Below are 17,355 nucleotides of genomic sequence, written 5' to 3'. Positions count from 1 at the left end.
ATGCACATCAAGTTCAAAGAAACACAGAGTTAATTTTAGCCCCAGAAATGCAGACTTTCTCTTTCAATTAAGTTAGTTTCCAGATTGTGGTAACAGCAGTTTCAATTTAGAGAGATGCAACAATATGAAAATGGTATTAAGGCTATTTAGAAAGCTGGCATCACTAAAGCTTCTTCTTGAATTGTGAATGAAAGTATTTTCTGCAGTGACTGGAGGCTTTTAATATTTGCTTTTTATAGGCCTAGAAGTCCTATATGTGTTTACTTCAGCTCAGCCACCACACAAAATAAAAAAGGTCTGTGATCCAAACAGAATAGCAAAAGTGAGACCATTTTCAAATAACTAGGATTACAGTGGCTGTCACAAAATGCTTTCTCCAGTTTTTAAATCTTACTATTTGACACTTCCACAAGCATAAAACTAAAATATTCTCAACATGGGGCACAGTTAATAGTTAATATATTGAAATGCAAAGCACCAATCTCCTTACAAAAGCATAGAAGCACTAGAATCATAAAGACTGCTTTTGGAGTCCGTGTGTAAGGCATGGACCATTCTGTGCAAATTAGTTTAAGAAATATATTGTACATTTATTCTCTGTAAATCCAACACTTCCTCTGGGGAGTCTTCCTCTTGAAGTTGCATTAGCAAATGGGTCCCAACTACAAGACTCCTAGAACATAACTGATATCTTCAGCCAACATACTCTCATGTGAATTGCTCTGTAGAGCACAATTTTCTAGAATGAAAGTGATATTCAGAGACAAAAGCTCTTCTAATCCATAGACTCACTGCTAAGGCTGCCCAAGAATCAGTCAAACCTCTGGACAATGTTAGACTGCAGACATCTGCCCATTCAAAAGAGGGTCAGGATTCCTTTTTTAGTCTAATAGGCTACTATCATACCCACTGATAGGAATTACAAACTAATATTACAAATCTCCTGAACATTAGGCATTTAAAAACACCTATAAATCCAGGAACAGCTTGTAGATAGAATGTTACATTCTCACTCTTGATTCCAGATGCTCTTCCAATAAAAGACACTTAGCATCACAAACTATTTAATGAAGGGTCCACAATTATATCCTTTCCTGAGCTATTTCTTCTGAGAATCTATTTGCTAGAAGTTAGGGCCAGTGGGTGTGTTACCCGTAGTTCTGTGTAACTCTTGCCCAACTTATTTATTTAATGAACAAAAGCAGAGGAAGGACGGGAAAGGATGCTTAATTCCCTTCCCACTGGGCATTTTATTTCTCAAAATTCCTCAACAAACTCCTTTTGTCCTACAGGGTAAGAGAGAGACGCAGAAATGGAGATTTTGAAAGGAAAAACAGCCAGTAGGGAAGGGGTTAAGTACCCCTTTCCTACCCACCCTCCGCTTCTGTTTACAATACCCAGTAACAGCTTCTCATTAAATTGTTTCTGTTGCTAGTTTTATTTGTGATTGCTGTTAATTTTAAGATGCCGACTGGTTTCTTTTGTTTCAATTTTTTATTGTTAATAGTGATTTTAATGCTATTGTTTGCTGCTCTGGTATTCTTGGCTGTAGGGTTGTTGGCATCTGTCTGTCTCGAGGGACAATGGAGTGTGGGGGTGAAGTCAAACTGCTGCACTAGCAGCACTAAAACGACTCCCACCAGAGGTACTACCCCTCCCCTAACACTCCATACATTCCCAACTGAGTAAAGGGGGGGGACTGCAAATAATACAGTAAATAAATAAAAGTCACAGAAAACTTCCACAGATTTATATAATTGCAGGGTTGGAAGGGACCCCAAGGGTCATCTAGTCCAATGCCCTGCACTGCAGGAATCACGGCTAAAGAATCCCTGACAGATGGTTCTATGTAACATGAAACTTGGCCTTTAGTCTGTTGGAGTCAAAACATGTACACTGTGGCACTTCTACATATCCCCATCTTCCAGATCCATTTTTAATTTAAGTTACTGACCCTCCACTCATTAGTGTCCTGGAGAGCAAGTGTCATAACCGAATAATGAAGGGAATTAAAATGAAGGGAATGGCATGGTGTATCAGTCTCTAGGACCCAGCCTTTATGTCAGCTTGCACTGTCCCACCCACTGTATCAGCAGACTCTACTAGCAAATCAGCTCTTGGACCCCGGAGTGATCAAACTGTGATAAGCCACACTTGCCTGTTGCTAGGAAACGGTGCATTGCCAACAGCAACTGTGGTGATATTTTAACCTTCATTTCGCTGTCTGTCTGTTTGAAGGCAGAGAAGTCCTGCTTTCTCTCTCGATGGGCTACTTTCTTTTTGGTCTTGTTATCAGCTGGAGATGGAGAAATAAAACAATAATTCAATCAGGGTCCAACATGAACACTGGGTGACACTGTTTAGAAACAGGAATAAGCACACATACATTACGCCATTCTCATAAAATAAAAACTCTTGAAGTTATGTGCACAATCACTGCAAACTTCAATCAACAGCACAGGAAGAATCTCATGCACCTATGTGAAGATCCATTCATCTACTTACAAGATTTTGGGGTTATTTAGCTCCTAACACCTGAATAATTGCAAGCATTTAAGTTCAAGTTATAGAGTGAACAAACTTATGACTCTGTTTTCATGCTGTGCTCAGAACATAAAAATCAGCCAAAAGACTTCCTGTATCAGCACAAAGGGACACCCTGTGCCAGAAGTCATCAGTGCTGCTCTATAAGCAGCACTGTAATGTCCTTATACATTACACAATAACTCTACAATGGAAGTATTTTGGGAAAGAGTTGATGTGAAAGAAACAACTCACAGATCCTGAAGATCATCAGGAGTGGATTTATTGCTCTCATACTTATAAATATTTAGTGCGAACAAGAAAACTGTATCAGGTTAGGTGAATTTAATAAATTTTATGAACCAAGTGGAGGAAAGTTGGCTCTGCTGCCTATTAGATTAACTGTGAAACTAGTAGAAGTGTCTACAACAGTAGTGAAATGCCTAGCTGGGATTGAGATATTTACAGCAATAGAGCCAAGCTTAGTAGCCAAGTATTGTAAAAGTCCTATGACTTTATTTTTGAAAAATGTTGTTGGCATCCATTGATAGACAATGGGGCGCACCTTGGGGAGGTGAAGCCAAACTGCTGCATTAGCAGCACTGAAGTGACCTCCCTGGGACGCAAGCTTAGACAGTGTGTATGGAGGTCCTGGGCTGCCCATACGACAAGACCTCCTCCCCTTTCAGCTTCACTGATGTAATACAAAGGAAAGAAAAGCAATGTGCTTGGCAACAGGATTTGCCAGAAGGCGACATACAAGGCACCATCCAACCATCTTAGAGACTCCACTCTGGATTTGTGTAGGGTTCACTCCTTAGCATTTCTTCTCTCAAAGATATCCTGCAAAGCAGTGGAGGTTTAGGATCAGAGTTTTCCTTCTCCTAGATGGGCTACCTTCCTCTACAGTAAGTGCAGAAAATGCATTCTTGACCACTGGACCTACTATTGGTCTTGTCTGCTCAATCCACCAGAGCCTGTCTTCATATGCAGGGATGTCCCTAACTTATTGAGGGTTTGAGACCCATTGGCTACCCTCACCTGGTTTAACCACAAGTTGAAGCCTTTTCATGGTGCTGGTGTCACATGCTGACAGCTTTTAGGAGCCACAGGTGAGAGCTGAGTGCAGGATGAGGACCAAAGATGGACAAACTACCCCAGAAGGAGCATGGCATGTCCCCCATCAGAGGAACTACCTTTCCCCTAACACCCCATAGGAAATGAAGAATGAACCAAATAGGAAATGAAGAAAGTTGTAACGGACAAATGTTTAAAAACTGAAATATTTACAGAATAATTGCTTTCCCTTTATGGTAAAATCAAACCTAACGTATTTTCAAGTGGAAACCCATGATAATTCACAGAAGGGCTTCCATCTTTTCCTCCATCCTACACACACAGGAATTATGTATCATACAGATAGTGAAGTTCCATTTATGCTTTTTCTACTTCCCCTGTAAAGAGTTCCGCTGAATGACTGGAACTCAGATATAGCAAATGAACAATTCCTCTCCTTATATCCTCACTTTTCCCTTCCTTTTTAAAGTTACAGTGGGGTGAGGGACAAGAGATCATGCCAATAAGAATGAACCTTCTTCCCACCCATCCCCTTTTCTTCCAAGGGGAACGGGCAAAAGATGGAAGAGGAGTGATGAATCTCTTTCAACATTCTTTATTAAGGGAAATGTCTGTAAAAATAACACAAAATTATATATGCTAAAAAGATAACACCCAATGTGATTATATTTAAAAACACTACAATATTTAGCCACAGTATACACACAGTGCATTCAAATTAAAACAGTCACTTTAAACAATACTTAACATCCAGTACAATAAAATACACACAAAAATATAGGGGGGAAAAAACATAAAAATATCACAACCATAGGAAAACTTACTAAATGCTGTTTGGTACTTTTCTACCACTGCTTACCTAAACAGATTAAAAAGTAATCTACCCAACAGGGTATATATCTGGTTATCCCCTAAACCAGCTGTCTCCAACTAAATTAAATTTTAAGAGACCAAATTACAATTCCACCATTTTAAAGCAAGTTTTAGGTTTTATTACAAACAGATGTATAGATGCTTAAAAAGTGATAAAGCAAAAGGAGAGATATTCTGTGCTTTTCCCAAGTAATGGTTTTCATGTAATAATCATGTTTTGAGTACCAACAGTTTTTATTATTTATAATCCTGTACATAGTTTCTTATAGTGAGTTTTAATGCTGTCTAGAGTATAAGGATGGAGGATAAGTTCAACTAGTCAGCATTTTCAGCAAAGTGACACAATTTACTTCTCCAAGAGTAATATACAGATTGCAGCAAAATTATTATTTAGATTTTGTATGTCTCTGACTTTGGCAAAACGGTTTCTGGCCCAAGAAACACATCAAAATGCATTAGAAACAAAAAACGGTGTATTTTAGGATAAAATACATTTAGAAATGTAGGTTCACATTTAAATAAAAAAAATTATGCAGATTCATGTAGAAATGGGCTGGAATAGACTTATGAAAAAAATATGCAAAATTGACACAGATCAGATATCCATTAATGTGTCCACCCCAATTTGAGGGCTTGCACTGTATACATTGGCTTTGTGTATATACAGTTAAATGCTGTACTATTTGTTTAAATACAATTTTTAAGCACTGAGTTTTTTCTTTTTATAGTGTGTAATTCTGTATTATTTTTACAGGCACTTTCCTTCATTTACCTAAAGTGTGATAGGAACTATATATTGGGCAATTGCCCAATTTTGGTGCTGTATTTTTCTAATGTTGTTATTGATTCTCTCTATTTGTGTTTCTGAATCAATCTCTTTCCTGTGCTGCGGATTAATTCTTCTTCCCCCAAATAACTGAAGGTTGCTTAAAAGAGAGGTTGCTGTTGGGGTGTTTACACTCACTCCACTTTTCCCTCTAGTAATGAGACTTTGGAATTGTTTCAAATACGGGCAAAATTTGTTTCACCAGAGGTAACAGTGCAACAACAGTCTTGTCTGTCTCTAGCCTATAGTATAGAAGTTTGGAAGAAATTGTTTAGTGCTCCACTCAGCAATCTTTTCACCCCAGAGAATGCCTGTCAGTAGTAAAATGTTCTGATAGGCTAAAAGAAAATGTTAGAAAAGACTGTGTGTCATGACAGAGGGGTCTGTAGATGACAAGCACTTTTAATTGGAGTGAAGTTCCAATTCTACTTCATAGATCTTAAGCAATTTATCTCAAAAAATAAACAAGATAGGGAACTTTATTTGAAGGAAGGCTCCAAACTATTTTGAGGGGGGAAATCATGGGGATTAATACTCACTGTACAGATCTGTTTCATCTAGAATCTCAGATTTGATGATCTCTTCAATTACATCTTCCAATGTAACAATGCCCAAGACTTCATAAAAAGGATCCCCTTCCCCTTCATTGTTCACCCGCTGCACTATTGCCAAGTGAGATTTACCTGCACAGAGTAGTAGACCAAGAAATTAGAAATTATAGCAGAATCACTAGCCAGCCGCTGTCAAAATGACATGGATGGATCCTGCAATGAAACAGCAGATGGTTAAAGGGATACTGTCAATCTAAAATACAATTATATCTGAAAGTTCATAACGATTATTAGAATCAGCATAAAGCTGTTTACAGGTAGAACTTGTATGTAGTTGGTCCAAAAATCATAACAGGTGATATTTATAAAAACTCAACCATTCTACGACAACCTTGTATTGGGTTAAGCCTCCAGGCTGTCAGCTGGGAAGAGCCCTAGCCAGGGGTGAAATACTGGCCCCTGGACTAGCAGGTCTTGACACAGTGGCAATGGCCACCAGCCAGGCACAGTCATAGTCACCAGGTCCAGAAATCATGGACTCCATGGCCAATGGGGGCCACAAGAATCAGATCAATTGTGAGTCTCTGATCCTTCTTCACCATTTGTTGGAACTCGCAAAATGGCTGGGAGGCATATAGCAGGCTAGCTAGTGAAATGGATTTTAAGACATCTGTTCCCCTGGGTCTGCACATGGCAGACACATGAGATAGACCTGAGTATTTTCAGGTGTGGCAAAGAGAACCACCACTGACTGTATGCCCCAAACTATCCAGCAGCATCTAAAATGCCCTCAGATTCTGCTGCCACTATGCTTCATTTATGATTTTGCAACTCAACCAATCTGCCATGGTGTACTTCAGGCCTGCTAACTGTTCAGCTTTCAAGGAGAGCAGGTTGTATTCAGCACAGCTGAAAAGGCTGTTGGCCCCAGTGACCAAGTCCCACCGGTTCGTTTACATATGCTTTTGCCAATGGTTTGTCTGTGTGAACCAGCAAGTGCATGCCCCTGATCGCCAACATCAAGAGACTTAGACTGAGCTGAACTGCACAAAGTTCACCAAGTTCCAAGACACTGATATTCAGCTGGGACTTTTCCACATTTCCTGAACCACTTGACGGCTGATGCGAGCCCCTACCCCATCCATAAACAGAAGGGAATGAACAATAGTCAGACTCTCTCACACACTCCCTAACACCATAGCCAACAAAGATGAGAAACAGAGCATAAAAGCTCATGAAAGGAAAGTAAAAGTGATGGTAATACATGGGGCAGCTGAGTACCCAAGAGGACCCTAACTGTCTTTGACTGAAGGCAGGTTCAGACTAGGAAGGAGGCAAAAAGATTTCTGGGCTCTTCCTGCCAAGTGCAGCAAGAGGAGTCATCCTCATTCACTGCCAACAGGTAAATTTCCAATTTGCTTTGGGAAATTTTCTGAGGGCCCCTGTGATCTGAATTAGCATGTTTATTTTACTTGTAAATAGAGGTAGCAATCTTGAAACTGCCAAGCTTGAAATATTTTACATTTTCAACGGCAATCCATTCATTATCACTAATGAACTTATGAAATTGAAAATGTTTCACCTCACCACACTGACTGTAGCTAAGATGATAATTATTCCTAGTTTACTGACATTCCACATGAGCAAACATCAGATGTATTGTATTATACTGTTCATTTGCAAACAGATGAATTCAATCATATGCAGAATTAAAAGCAGCGCAATAACTTATTTTAACACAGGCAAGTGACAGCCAGTATACTGTCAACTACCATAATTGAACAAATAAGCTTAGCTATGCCACTCTCATACATTTTTTGTTAGACCCATTTTTTATACTTCAAATAAATCTATTGATTATACAAATGGTGGGAATTTTAATGCCACAGTTTTACAAGGGGGATCTTCATTACAACAAACATAGAATCATATAATTGTGGAGTTGGAAGGGACCACAAGGGTCATCCAGTCCAACCCTCTGCAATGAAGGAATCTTTTGCCCAATGTGGGGCTCAAACCCATGACTCTGAGTCTCAGGCTCTACTGATTGAGCTATCCTAGCTGTCAATGATCACTGGTAAACCAAAGTCAATCCAAAGCTTATTAACCATGCAGCAAATTGCACTAAACTATAGTGTCAGAGAGTTCACTAAAGAACAGTTAAACTACCAATTCAAGTCTAGCTAGTCTCACTTCAGATAGTTCATTTCCTAGATATTAAAGGACTAAACAAGAAGCAAACAAACAAAACATCCGCACATCATTGTGTAAACAATTGCAGGGCTGTAAGGCTGTAATCCTGCACATACTTAACCAAGGAGTAAGTCTCACTGAACTCAGTGGTACTTCTGAGAAAATGCCCATAGTCTGGAAAGTAATCAAAACAGTCTGATTGACTTTTATTAAACTCATTTGTAGACAATAGGAAATTGGTGGAAGAAGCTGAGATTTACTAAACTAACAAGCATTCAAAGTATTCCATCCAAACTCACTCATGGTCAAAGAATGAAGCTATCTTGGAAAAAATAGACCAGGGAGGGGAGCCTAACAACTGACATGAACACTGCATCAGGTCAAACCAATTCAGCTTGGTAAGCTTCACATCTGCTTTCCCAGGGACCTAACATAATCAGTTAAAAACAAATTCTTTGTGAATGCTGTCTGTCGAAAGCTAAATACTTTTGCTATTCCCAGCTTGTGATCATTTAAAAGGAATTTTCCAAAGCAAGGTCTAATATTAGACTCAAAATGAAGTTTCCATTCCACTTACGCGATATTCTCACCAAAGTAACTACTACATAATCTGATTGTCTTGGAGCTACTCGTTTAGATGCAGATGGACATACTTCAAATACCAACTCCACAGCACCAGCAAGACTTATCTTGAAGAGACCTTGTTTTTCAATGAAGATCATTATTAGAACAATGATTTGTATTTTTAATTATGCACATGCTAATAAGCAGTTCCAAAGTATGGAGGATGGACAAATTACTTCCTTGCTCAATTATAATACTACCAATCTACATTCCAGGTACTGGAAGTTCTAATCAAAGTTTGTTATGTGACTGTAGATCTAATTTTTACCAGCCTGATCATACACCACCAAAGTCAGAAAATATTTTACCACCAGAAGACTATAAATGACAGGTGTGGTAGTTTTGAATATCAACTGCATTTTGGTTTTCACATGGCTAGATAATATATAATATGTAAAGTAAGTACTGTATGTCAGACAAGCTCCATTAAGTTTAACCAGTCCTAAGATCTTCCATATTAATTATGAACATTTCAGCTTGACACTTCTGTGGGTTTTTTACTAGCATAAAAAGGCAAAGTAAGGAAGACCAAAAATTTATATTTTATTCAAACCCACAATCTCCAATAATAATCACTTCATTTTGTTACTGTGTGACCTTCAGCTCTTTCTATATCAGCTACAACTTATACATAGCTCTGTCAGTAGAGCATGAGACACTTAATCTCATGGGTCGTGTGTTTGAGCCCCATGTTGGGCAAAAGAGTCGCACATTGCAAGGGGCAGGACTAAATGACCATCGTGGTCTCATCCAATTCCACCATTCTATAATCGCTTTCTAGGAATCAAAACACAATGTGTGTTAAGATACCATTGTCTTTTCCATTTAATTACAAATATATTATTTTTGTAAGAATTACAGGATTATTAGAACCAAAGGTCACAAAATATATTTCCATGCTAATAATTGTGTGTTGAGGTTATTGCTACAGTTTATGTATGTTGTACAGTGGTACCTTGGTTTACGAACTTAATCCATTCCGAAAGTCTGTTCTTAAACCAAAACCATTCTTAAACTGAGGTGCGCTTTCCCTAATGAGGCCTCCCACCACCGGTGCCCTTCCACCGTTCGGATTCTGTTCTTAGACCAAGGTAAAGTTCTCAAACTGGGACATTATTTCCAGTTTTGCGGAGTTTGTAAACTAAATTGTTCTTAAACCAGTCTGTTCTCAAACTGAGGTACCACTGTAACTGGTCAGTGAGCTAACAAGAGAGTTTAGATGACTTTAGATGACTACACCTGATACAGCAATGTACACAGCAGGAATTCTCTGCACACTTGAAACCAGTTGGGCTTAATTTACAAGTTCTTATGCATATGATAGGATGCTCATAATGTAATTCAAAGACTCAAGAACAGCAAAATTATGTGTGCATGAATGTAACTGAATTTCAATGTGACTCTGTAGGATTAATTTTGGTTTACAACTTTTAATTGATTACTATCTTAGGCGTCTTTAGGAGGAACAGCAAATTTTGATTACAGGACTGAATTATCTGCTACTATAGGATCTCTGATAGGAATCCTACCATCATGGATCTAAATGGATGGTTTCAAGTATTATCTGAATATTAACTGACAACTTCCAAGTTCCTTTTCTTTCAATTTCTTTAGAGTCCCTCATATTTATCTAAGTTAATAAGTTTTATAAATTATTTATTATAATTATATTTATTTCTGTGTAAAGGACCCACCAGGCCAGTGCCTGTTGGTCTGTATAAACAGAGGCACAATTTAGGGAGTAGCAAAGAAAAAGACAACGTTCCTGATTATTTCCCAGAAACAAAGACACCAAAAACCACAAAGAACCTAGGCCACTAAAACTACCAGTATCTAAGTGCAACACGAGAAGCCCCAGTTATTTAAATATATTTACATATGGACTATTTTTCCCCCTTCCATTTTTTTTATCCTGTACATGAAGAAAGCATAATTCATTCCTTTATTATAGGATGTCATCTCTTCTGGGCATATAGTCACTGGATTTAGATGCGTGTTTCACTAAGATGTGGGAAACTGCAAAATGAACGCAGATACCACTTTCAGCTTCGATAGAAAAGCCTTTCATAACTGATACAAGCATTCACATTACTGATTTATATTCTTTTGGAAGAACAAACAATACCAAAAGTTCTGCACCACTGAAAACAGTAACTGAGGAGAAAATATGGTTCAGAAAGCATTGGTCAAATTATTTTTATGTAACTGCAACTGCCTGTGGAAAGCTTCTAATTTAACAGAGCAATCCTAGACACCTGCTCAGAAGAAAGTTCAACGGTGTTTACTCGCAACAACTTAAGCAGTATAAGATTTCAGTCTAAAAGACATAGTTGATAATGTAGGTTGCTTAAATTACCAACTGCTTTAAACACAACAGATAGCAGTTCTAGATATGAAAAGCATTCAAATCAAACTACTTGTTGATCTTAACTCTTACAGTCTACATAAGGTTTTCAATACAGGAGTACTTTCAAAGTAGCAAAATTGTCACATATGAACCAACCTTAGCCCACTAGGTAGGCAAATAAATAAATATACACAAGACAAACATTGAAAACCAAGGGAAAAGGAGAGGCAAATGTACAAATGAATGTTATATGGATAATTTATTTGTTAGACTGCAAATGCCACAAAGTGTTTTCACAAATATTTCTTCAAGAACAGTTGTTCATGGAAACTGATGTTCAACACAAATCATGCAATCATAATGCAATTCATTACTGTCATGAATTGTGCTCATGAAAAAGAACCTTAACATTCAAAGTAAATGACACTAATGTTACATAACACATCACTCATTTCATCAGAAGATCAACAGAACATGCAAATCCTTTATTATAAATACATTTACATTTGCCTTCAAATATAACGTTAACTGTAATTTGCATTCTATTAAATGATCCACACATTTTGAAGTTTGTCACATTGCTTTCTATTGACATCTCTGAGGTCTGCCTCCTTCTTCCTTTTAGTGTTGCACTTCTTTCCTTCTAATTTTTACATAAACCAACATAGCTTTCCTGCAATAACATAAGGGGGAAAGTAGTGTGGATCCATAGATCATCACAATATTAAAGGAACCTTCACCAGGTCTTCTACATTAATCAATGATAATTATCATTTTGAGGCAAGATAAAAAGCTGTTCACCACTGTTAATAACCAAGCAAGGACAGCTGCATATTATTGCCTTGCAAGGGGTTGGACTAGATGATCCTCAGGATACCCTACAACTCTACAATTCTATGAAGTCAGCTTCAAATCTTTGCAAGTTCTGAATACTTGTCAAACGTAGGTTTGGCTGACTATAGATTCACTGGCTACCAAAATGTCTGGATGTAGCCACACAAAGTATGCCAGCAGTCACCAGTATTTGATATATGTTCCACTAAACAAAGGCATCAGTTTAACTCCTGCATTACATGCTACAAACAACAGTGAGACAAATGGAATTTGATGCTACTTTATTTGTCATGCTTAATAACAGTGCACTGAACAGTACAGTACAGCACAGAACAATGGAGATTGCTCCAGTGGATAAAGTTAGCACTGCAATGGATCTTTAGTAAAGGTAAAGGGACCTCTGACCATTAGGTCCAGTCGTGGCCAACTCTGGGGTTGCGGCACTCATCTGGCTTTATTGGCCGAGGGAGCCGGCATACAGCTTCCAGGTCATGTGGCCAGCATGACTAAGCCACTTCTGGCGAACCAGAGCAGCGCACAGAAATGCTGTTTATCTTCCCGCTGGAGTGGTACCTATTTATATACTTGCACTATGACGTGCTTTCGAACTGCTAGGTTGGCAGGAGAAGGGACCGAGCAACGGGAGCTCACCCTGTTGCGGGGATTCGAACGCCGACCTTCTGATCGGCAAGTCCTAGGTTCTGTGGTTTAACCCACAGCGCCACCCGCGTCCCTCAATGGATCTTTAGCAGTGTTTAAAACAGTAACTGCCAGCGGCAGCAAAAGGGCTGTGTCTCTTTCCCGACTGGTCTTTGGACTGAATTCAAAATATAGCCTGCATTTTCAAGAAACATAGCAAATTAGAGTAAATTATCAGTACCAGTTGTTGCACCCAGGATGTTATCCTATTTGAAACATCTATAGAACTTTAGCGCAAATTAAGAACTCTCTATCACACTACCCATAAACTTTAGCATCCATTTCTGGACAGCTGTCCTGTTTGCCAGGACACAGGCCTGATATTTGTTTCATCATTTCTTTTGAGTTCAGGCTGAGGAGTCACTTTGGTGTTTCATGAAGCACATCTCTGGCAGGGAGACAATGTAAAATTTCTTTCCTCTGCCTTTCCTTCTCTTGCCATATTTCTTGAGTGATGGGTTGTAATCCTCAAGTCAGACACTTTGCTGGAAAAAAGCACAGAGAAAGTTAAGTGACAAAGAACAGTAGATATTGTCTCACATACTCCTAAAAAGTAAGGAAAAACTAAAGATGTCAACATGACAGCAAGTAGATGAACCCAAGGGACACCTTCTGCAACTCATATGCATACTTCTGTTCAAGGACAGAGATGGAAGAAACAGGGCTGGGTGGGAGGGGGAGTGAGGTGAAAGTGGAAGAACAAGGCAAGGAGAGCCAAGTAGAAAAGAAACTCAGCTTTGTGAAGAAATAAATGGTGAGGGTATATCAATGAGACACAAAAACAAGTAGGATAAATGTGGAATTATGGTTATTCTGATTCAGATATCATCTGATATCATATTGTGATATCATTATGATTCCTTCCTCCCTTCTTCTCCTTTAATTAATTCATCCCAAAGCCATGTATTATATGTGGTCAAATGTCCCTTTCCAATTGAACTGCCAAAATGGTAGTTCATGACAAATATAGAAGGTAAAACAGCACAACATAGTTTTGCTTACCAGGAGTTAAATATCACGAGCAGTGCTGTCTCTTGTGCTGGCCTTCTCTGTCTTGTTGCCACCTGTAAAGAAGTACAATGCTAGCTGTCCAGGTCTTAGGGTTCTGATCTCTCAGGAACATCAAAGAGGTAGGTTCTTTGAAGAAATGGCCTCCATGCTTACACTAAAAAGATGCTCAGAAAAAGTATTTGTACTTGGCTTCAGAAGTTACAATGATGGCTGCCCCCGGTGGCTATTCAGTGGTAGACAGTACTTTCAGTGCTCATGCTTATACAGACAAAATTAGTATATCATAGTCTAGCAGAAGCTAGGAACCCTTCTAAAGAGGAGCTGCTGCCTGCCTGACAGGCATTGTTACAGGGGAGAGCCTGCAGGAACCATCAAGGACATGCTTTTCCACCTGCTTTGCCCACCCACCTCCAACCAGGGAGAGCCAGCACAGCCATTGGGCAGGGTAAGGCACCAATGCCACCAGCAGCAATTTTGGGCAAGATCACGTCTCACCCAAAATGGCATGATCTTGCCTCAAATTGGCGCCACCTGACAGAGCACATAGCAGCAGCAGGTATGGTGGTGGAGGGAGTAGTGACAGTTGCAGCAGCAGTTCCCATTTCACCTGAAACAGCAAAACAGGATGCGCTGCCCCTCGATCCTTCAGTATTCTTGCTTTCTCTTAATATTTTTGTAGGCAATGTTCTTTGCCTTTTGGGCAGGAACACGGATGTTTTTGGTATTTGGCTTTTAATACTGTTGAAATGTTTTGAATTTGTATCATTTGTATTGTACCACACAGCAGTAGCACAATGACTCCCCTTGTGACATTCCCAAATCCTACACACACAGTGTAGTCCCAAGCCTTTATCACCTTCCCTCAGGAGACTGTAATACCTCATGGAGCGCCTCTCCCCATATGAACCAACCCAGACCCAGATCATCATCATCTGAGACCTTTCATCGTGTGCCTCCATAGCTTTAACTACCTTTGTTGGCAAGGTGATGTCTCTGCTTTTTAAGATGCTCTCTAGGTTTGTTATTGCTTTTCTCCCAAGAAGCAGGTGTCTTTTAATTTCGTGACTGCTGTCACCATCTGCAGTGATCATGGAGCCCAAGAAAGAAAAATCTCTCACTGCCTCCATTTCTTCCCCTTCTATTTCCTAGGAGGTGATGGGACCAGTGGCCATGATCTTAGCTTTTTTGACGTTGAGCTTCAGACCATATTTTGTGTTCTCCTCTTTCACCCTCATTAAGAGGTTCTTTAATTCCTCCTCACTTTCTGCCATCAAAGTTGTGTCATCTGAATATCTGAGATTGTTGATATTCCTTCCAGGAATCTTAATTCTGGCTTGGGATTCATCCAGCCCAGCCTTTCACATGATGAATTCTGCATATAAGTTAAATAAGCAGGGAGACAATATACAGCCTTGTCATACTCCTTTCCCAATTTTGAACCAATCAGTTGTTCCATATCCAGTTCTAACTGTAGCTTCTTGTCCCACATAGAGATTTCTCAGGAGACAGATGAGGTGACCAGGCACTCCCATTTCTTTAAGAACTTGCCATAGTTTGCTGTGATCGACACAGTCAAAGGCTTTTGTGTAGTCAATGAAGCAGAAGTAGATGTTTTTCTGGAACTCTCTAGTTTCCTCCATAATCCATACTGCTTAAGCCTGCCGTGTAGAATTTTAAGCATAACCTTGCTAGCGTGTGAAAGGAGCGCAATTGTGCGCTAGTTGGAGCATTCTTTGGCACTGCTTTCTTTGGGATTGGGATGTAGACTGATCTTCTCCAATCCTCTGGCTGCTGAGTTTTCCAAACTTGCTGGCTATCACTACTGCTCTAATCTTCCCACATGGCCTTCAATTTCCAAGATAAATTAAATTGTTTGGTAAGTTCAGAAAAGATGCATTTCTCCCCGCTGGGAATTTACATGTTAGTACTTCCATATTTGTACAAGTTGTTCTTCACTTATCAGCCATCAATTTACCAAGTGAAACAAAGCTAAAAATCAAGACCATCACCAGTAGAGGGAGCAGGAAGCTTTCTTTTGATTTTCTCAATACAAAAAAAGTGCTGTAAAAAGTGGCATCAGGAACTTGAATTAAATGTGAGTCCAACAACAATTAGTTAGAATACTACATGTTCAAAACTTTAGCTACAAATAAAAGCAAATGAGATAAGGAAGTATTTATCAAGGACCGAAAACAACCAAGCGCTGGATTCCAACTGTGTATCCGGTCAAGGGTAACCAAAATAAAGTTAATCAGAGGAGCACTAAACAACAAATATAGTACTGTTTTCGGTAAATGTAAGACTAACAAACTAAATGGAGAAAAAGGAAATAATCAGATGTATACATATATAAATAAATTGTCATCTATGTCTCAAAATACTCAGCATATTCCTTTAATATGGTTACATTTTTCTACTCTTCATATATGATGGGGGTGATTTAGAATACTGCATACAGTTCTGGACACCTCACCACAAAAAGGATATTGTAGAGCTGGGAAAAGGTCATAAAAGAGCAACCAAAATTGCTATTTCCCTACAAAATTGGAATTCCCCTACAAGGAAAAGTTGTAACACCTGGGACCTTTTAGTTTAGGAAAAAGGCAAATAAAGAGAGACATGACAGAGATGTATAAAATTCTGCATTATATGGAATTCATTTCCACAAAGTATAGGGACAGTTACCAAATTGGACGGCTTTAAAAGCAGATTAGACAAATTCATGGGTGATGAAACTATATTAGGCTACTAGCCATTGGTTATATTCTACATCCACTTGGAGGTTTATGCCTCTGAATACCTAGGACTGTTGGTGGATTCTTTTAGAAATAGAAATTGCCATAATTGCTTGTTTGGAGGTCAGGAATAGAAATCACTTAAGCAAATACAAGCAATACTCACTACATTATTATTTTTTTGATCTGCAAGCATGTAAATTATTATATGATTTTATGCATTATCTTTTAAATTTCTTGTCCACTGAACTGTATCTATATTTATTCCATAATTGATTCCACAATTAATTACAGCAGTTTAGGCCATAGCAGATAGGAAGATAGACAACATAGGTTTTAGCAGAATCCGAACTGTAGCGGAATGAAAACAACACCAACTGCAATGAACACACGACCAAATACAACATGCTGCTTAATTGCATCTGTGTGAATACCAGAGGCTAGGAATCACAAATGGGGAGAGTGCTGTTGCTGCTTGCCAGCTTCTTATAAGCATTTGAGTGGCCACAGTGAGAAGGTTAAATGAGCCTTTGGCCTGATCCAGCAGGGCTCCTCTGACATTCATTATGTATTGTTTAATATTTGTCAGTCAAGTCAAGGCATACTGAAGGATTGGTGAGGCAACATCAGTTCCTTAATACGGGTCACACAAACAGGCCAAGTAATTCTAACAAATAGGAAATATTTCTCAAGTTCACAGTGGGGCTATGGTTTATTTCTGCACTAAAAAAAGGATTCAGATTACACAGATAGCTATTTTACCTTAGTGTCCCAGCAGAACAAAACACATTATTTTCCACTCATATTTTCCCACCACTAGAAAATGTGACAAATATTTCTAACTGTTTCTATAAAAGTAATTGCAAAATACGCTTGGTCATTTACAGAAATATGAAGACAGAGAGAAAGAGAATGTGTTTCCAATTTGTAATTTATTTCTTGAGCTTAATTATGTGATTGTGAACTTAAACCTTACTGAAGTGATTTTTGAGGCAAAAGCACATTCTACTTTGTATCACACAATACTCAAATTATGAAAGACAGGAACCCCTAAATAAAGTC

The 17,355-nt window shown here is 38.8% G+C and overlaps 2 protein-coding genes across 4 annotated transcripts in view; both read right to left on the bottom strand.

Annotated features, from left to right (window-relative positions):
* CNNM2 (cyclin and CBS domain divalent metal cation transport mediator 2) overlaps window positions 1-17,355 on the bottom strand; it is a 111,947-nt gene that overhangs the window by 21,724 nt on the left and 72,868 nt on the right. For all 3 annotated transcript variants that reach the window (XM_081911586.1, XM_081911584.1, XM_081911585.1), the window contains exons 2-3: window positions 5,839-5,982; window positions 2,159-2,296 (exon numbers count right to left, since the gene is read on the bottom strand). In XM_081911586.1, the coding sequence (XP_081767712.1) occupies window positions 2,159-2,296; window positions 5,839-5,982 (282 nt within the window). The remainder of the gene's footprint in view (window positions 1-2,158; window positions 2,297-5,838; window positions 5,983-17,355) is intronic.
* LOC309370159 (uncharacterized protein) overlaps window positions 11,276-17,355 on the bottom strand; it is a 63,658-nt gene continuing 57,578 nt past the window's right edge. The window contains exons 2-3 of the mRNA XM_081911613.1: window positions 13,550-13,611; window positions 11,276-13,032 (exon numbers count right to left, since the gene is read on the bottom strand). Coding sequence (XP_081767739.1) covers window positions 12,921-13,032; window positions 13,550-13,611 — 174 coding nt within the window. The 3' untranslated portion in view covers window positions 11,276-12,920. The remainder of the gene's footprint in view (window positions 13,033-13,549; window positions 13,612-17,355) is intronic.

This window comes from Podarcis melisellensis (genome assembly GCF_964234715.1).
Source record: "Podarcis melisellensis genome assembly, chromosome: 5".
In the NCBI taxonomy this organism is placed as follows: domain Eukaryota; kingdom Metazoa; phylum Chordata; class Lepidosauria; order Squamata; family Lacertidae; genus Podarcis; species Podarcis melisellensis.
The sequence above is the reverse complement of the archived record's forward strand: the minus strand, read 5'-3'. Positions and strand labels throughout refer to the sequence as shown.